Source organism: Helobdella robusta, assembly GCF_000326865.2.
Source record: "Helobdella robusta unplaced genomic scaffold HELROscaffold_2, whole genome shotgun sequence".
Lineage (NCBI taxonomy): Eukaryota > Metazoa > Annelida > Clitellata > Rhynchobdellida > Glossiphoniidae > Helobdella > Helobdella robusta.
Genome location: NW_008704083.1, coordinates 599,288 through 600,922, shown reverse-complemented (window position 1 = coordinate 600,922; position 1,635 = coordinate 599,288). Strand labels below are relative to the sequence as shown.

The 1,635-nt window shown below is 32.1% G+C and overlaps 1 protein-coding gene across 1 annotated transcript; it reads right to left on the bottom strand.

The window, feature by feature from the left end:
* Positions 1-685: 685 nt before the first annotated feature.
* HELRODRAFT_159937 (hypothetical protein) lies at positions 686-1,101 on the bottom strand (the record flags this gene model as incomplete). Its single annotated transcript, XM_009016979.1, has 2 exons — positions 686-921; positions 1,035-1,101. 2 exons carry the CDS (start codon positions 1,099-1,101, stop codon positions 686-688), a joined length of 303 nt encoding a protein of 100 aa, XP_009015227.1.
* Positions 1,102-1,635: the final 534 nt, after the last annotated feature.

Here is a 1,635-nt window from a genome sequence, read left to right as displayed (position 1 = left end):
CAGTTTTTTAGATGTCAAGGTCGGCTCCTTTCTTGATATTTTGTGAGTCCATGATCATCAGTTTTTTAGATGTCAAGGTCGTTTCCTTACACGACATGTTTTTAGTTCATGATTATCATGTATGCGTTGATGTACGTGTGCATGTTTGTGCCTATGTATGTTGGCGTCCGTGTACCTATGCGTGTATTACTGATTTGAAATAAATACCAAAATCAGCTATATAGAGTTGATATCAAATTGAAATAATTAAAAATAACAATAAATTGATTAAATAATAATTTTAAATCCTCTTTCATCAAATCTTACCTAAATGGATCGAGACAAAGGCTAAACACACACTTTCAAAAACAAATGGACAAAAAATTTTTTATTATAACTTGAGATTTCTAAACTATCGGTTGTTATGGGCGGGTCAACGATATAGGGTAATAACGTACTTAACACAAATTTTAACTCATTAGTTGTTATTCTTTTGATCAAAACATCTAATATTTATATCTTTATTCAAAGTCAAAGACAAAATTAAGTTTCAAATTTATTCGCGAATATATTTAAATGTCATCAACTTTGGCATAAAGTCCGTTTTTACAAAATGTTGAGTGCAATTTTTTGTAATTTAAAAATACCGGTTAATTGAATAAATCCATCCAACTTTCACCACAACTTCATCCAGCCTTAACGTCCTCTAATTAGAATTAGGCCGAGTACACGTCTGATTAATTCTGCTCCATACTAAACTTGCTGGACAATTCATTACGAAACACTGATTAGAATTACCACACTGCACAAATTTGTTTGGCGATTCATGTGGGAAATAGAAATACAATCCATACAAATAGTTTGATTTGACGCAAGGATTTATATCAGCACAGTTCCAGAACATGCCAGGCGGGATTTCCGGTATTCCATATCCCTGATGGCCTGCATTAGATAATTTTATTATGTTAATATTACTATTATTATTATATTATTAACATCAATATTATGAATTATACATAAATCTGCAAAACAAATTTTTAAATGCCTGTACGAACTTTGAGTAGCTCTGGCAGAACCAGATATCTGGATCAAAACCAGCAAGGATAATACCAACAGTTTCATCGTGAAATCAATTTCCAACTGATTCGCACGTAGGATTCACAAAGTAGTAGATAAAGCAGCTTATTAAGTAAAATAAAATGCCTAAATGCTAAAAATGCTAAATGCCTACCACATGTTTAATGTTTCACTGGCTTATATATACATATACAACAAAAGAGCTAGTTACTCATTTATCACAAGCGTAAAATTTGATTACTACCGTAAAATGTTAGTAAATTGTTAAAGGTGGTTTCCGAAAATTTTACGAACGATTCGGGACGAATGAAGAGCAAGCTGAAGGTATATATCTAACAGCATGAAAAAAAGGAGTGTGACGTTAATAATAAAATCTTTGTGAGCAGACATTATTCGTTTATTTATGTATCTATTTATTTATTTATCTATTTATTTATTTATTTATCAATTTATTTATTTTATCGGGTGTCGTTTCGCCACTGTGTAGGATTAATCGTAGGGAGGTTGCAGTGGTGAAGAGGTCTTTTGGGATGGAACTCACGTTTGTGTTTGTTCTCGGTTGCGTCTGGCCGTGGATTT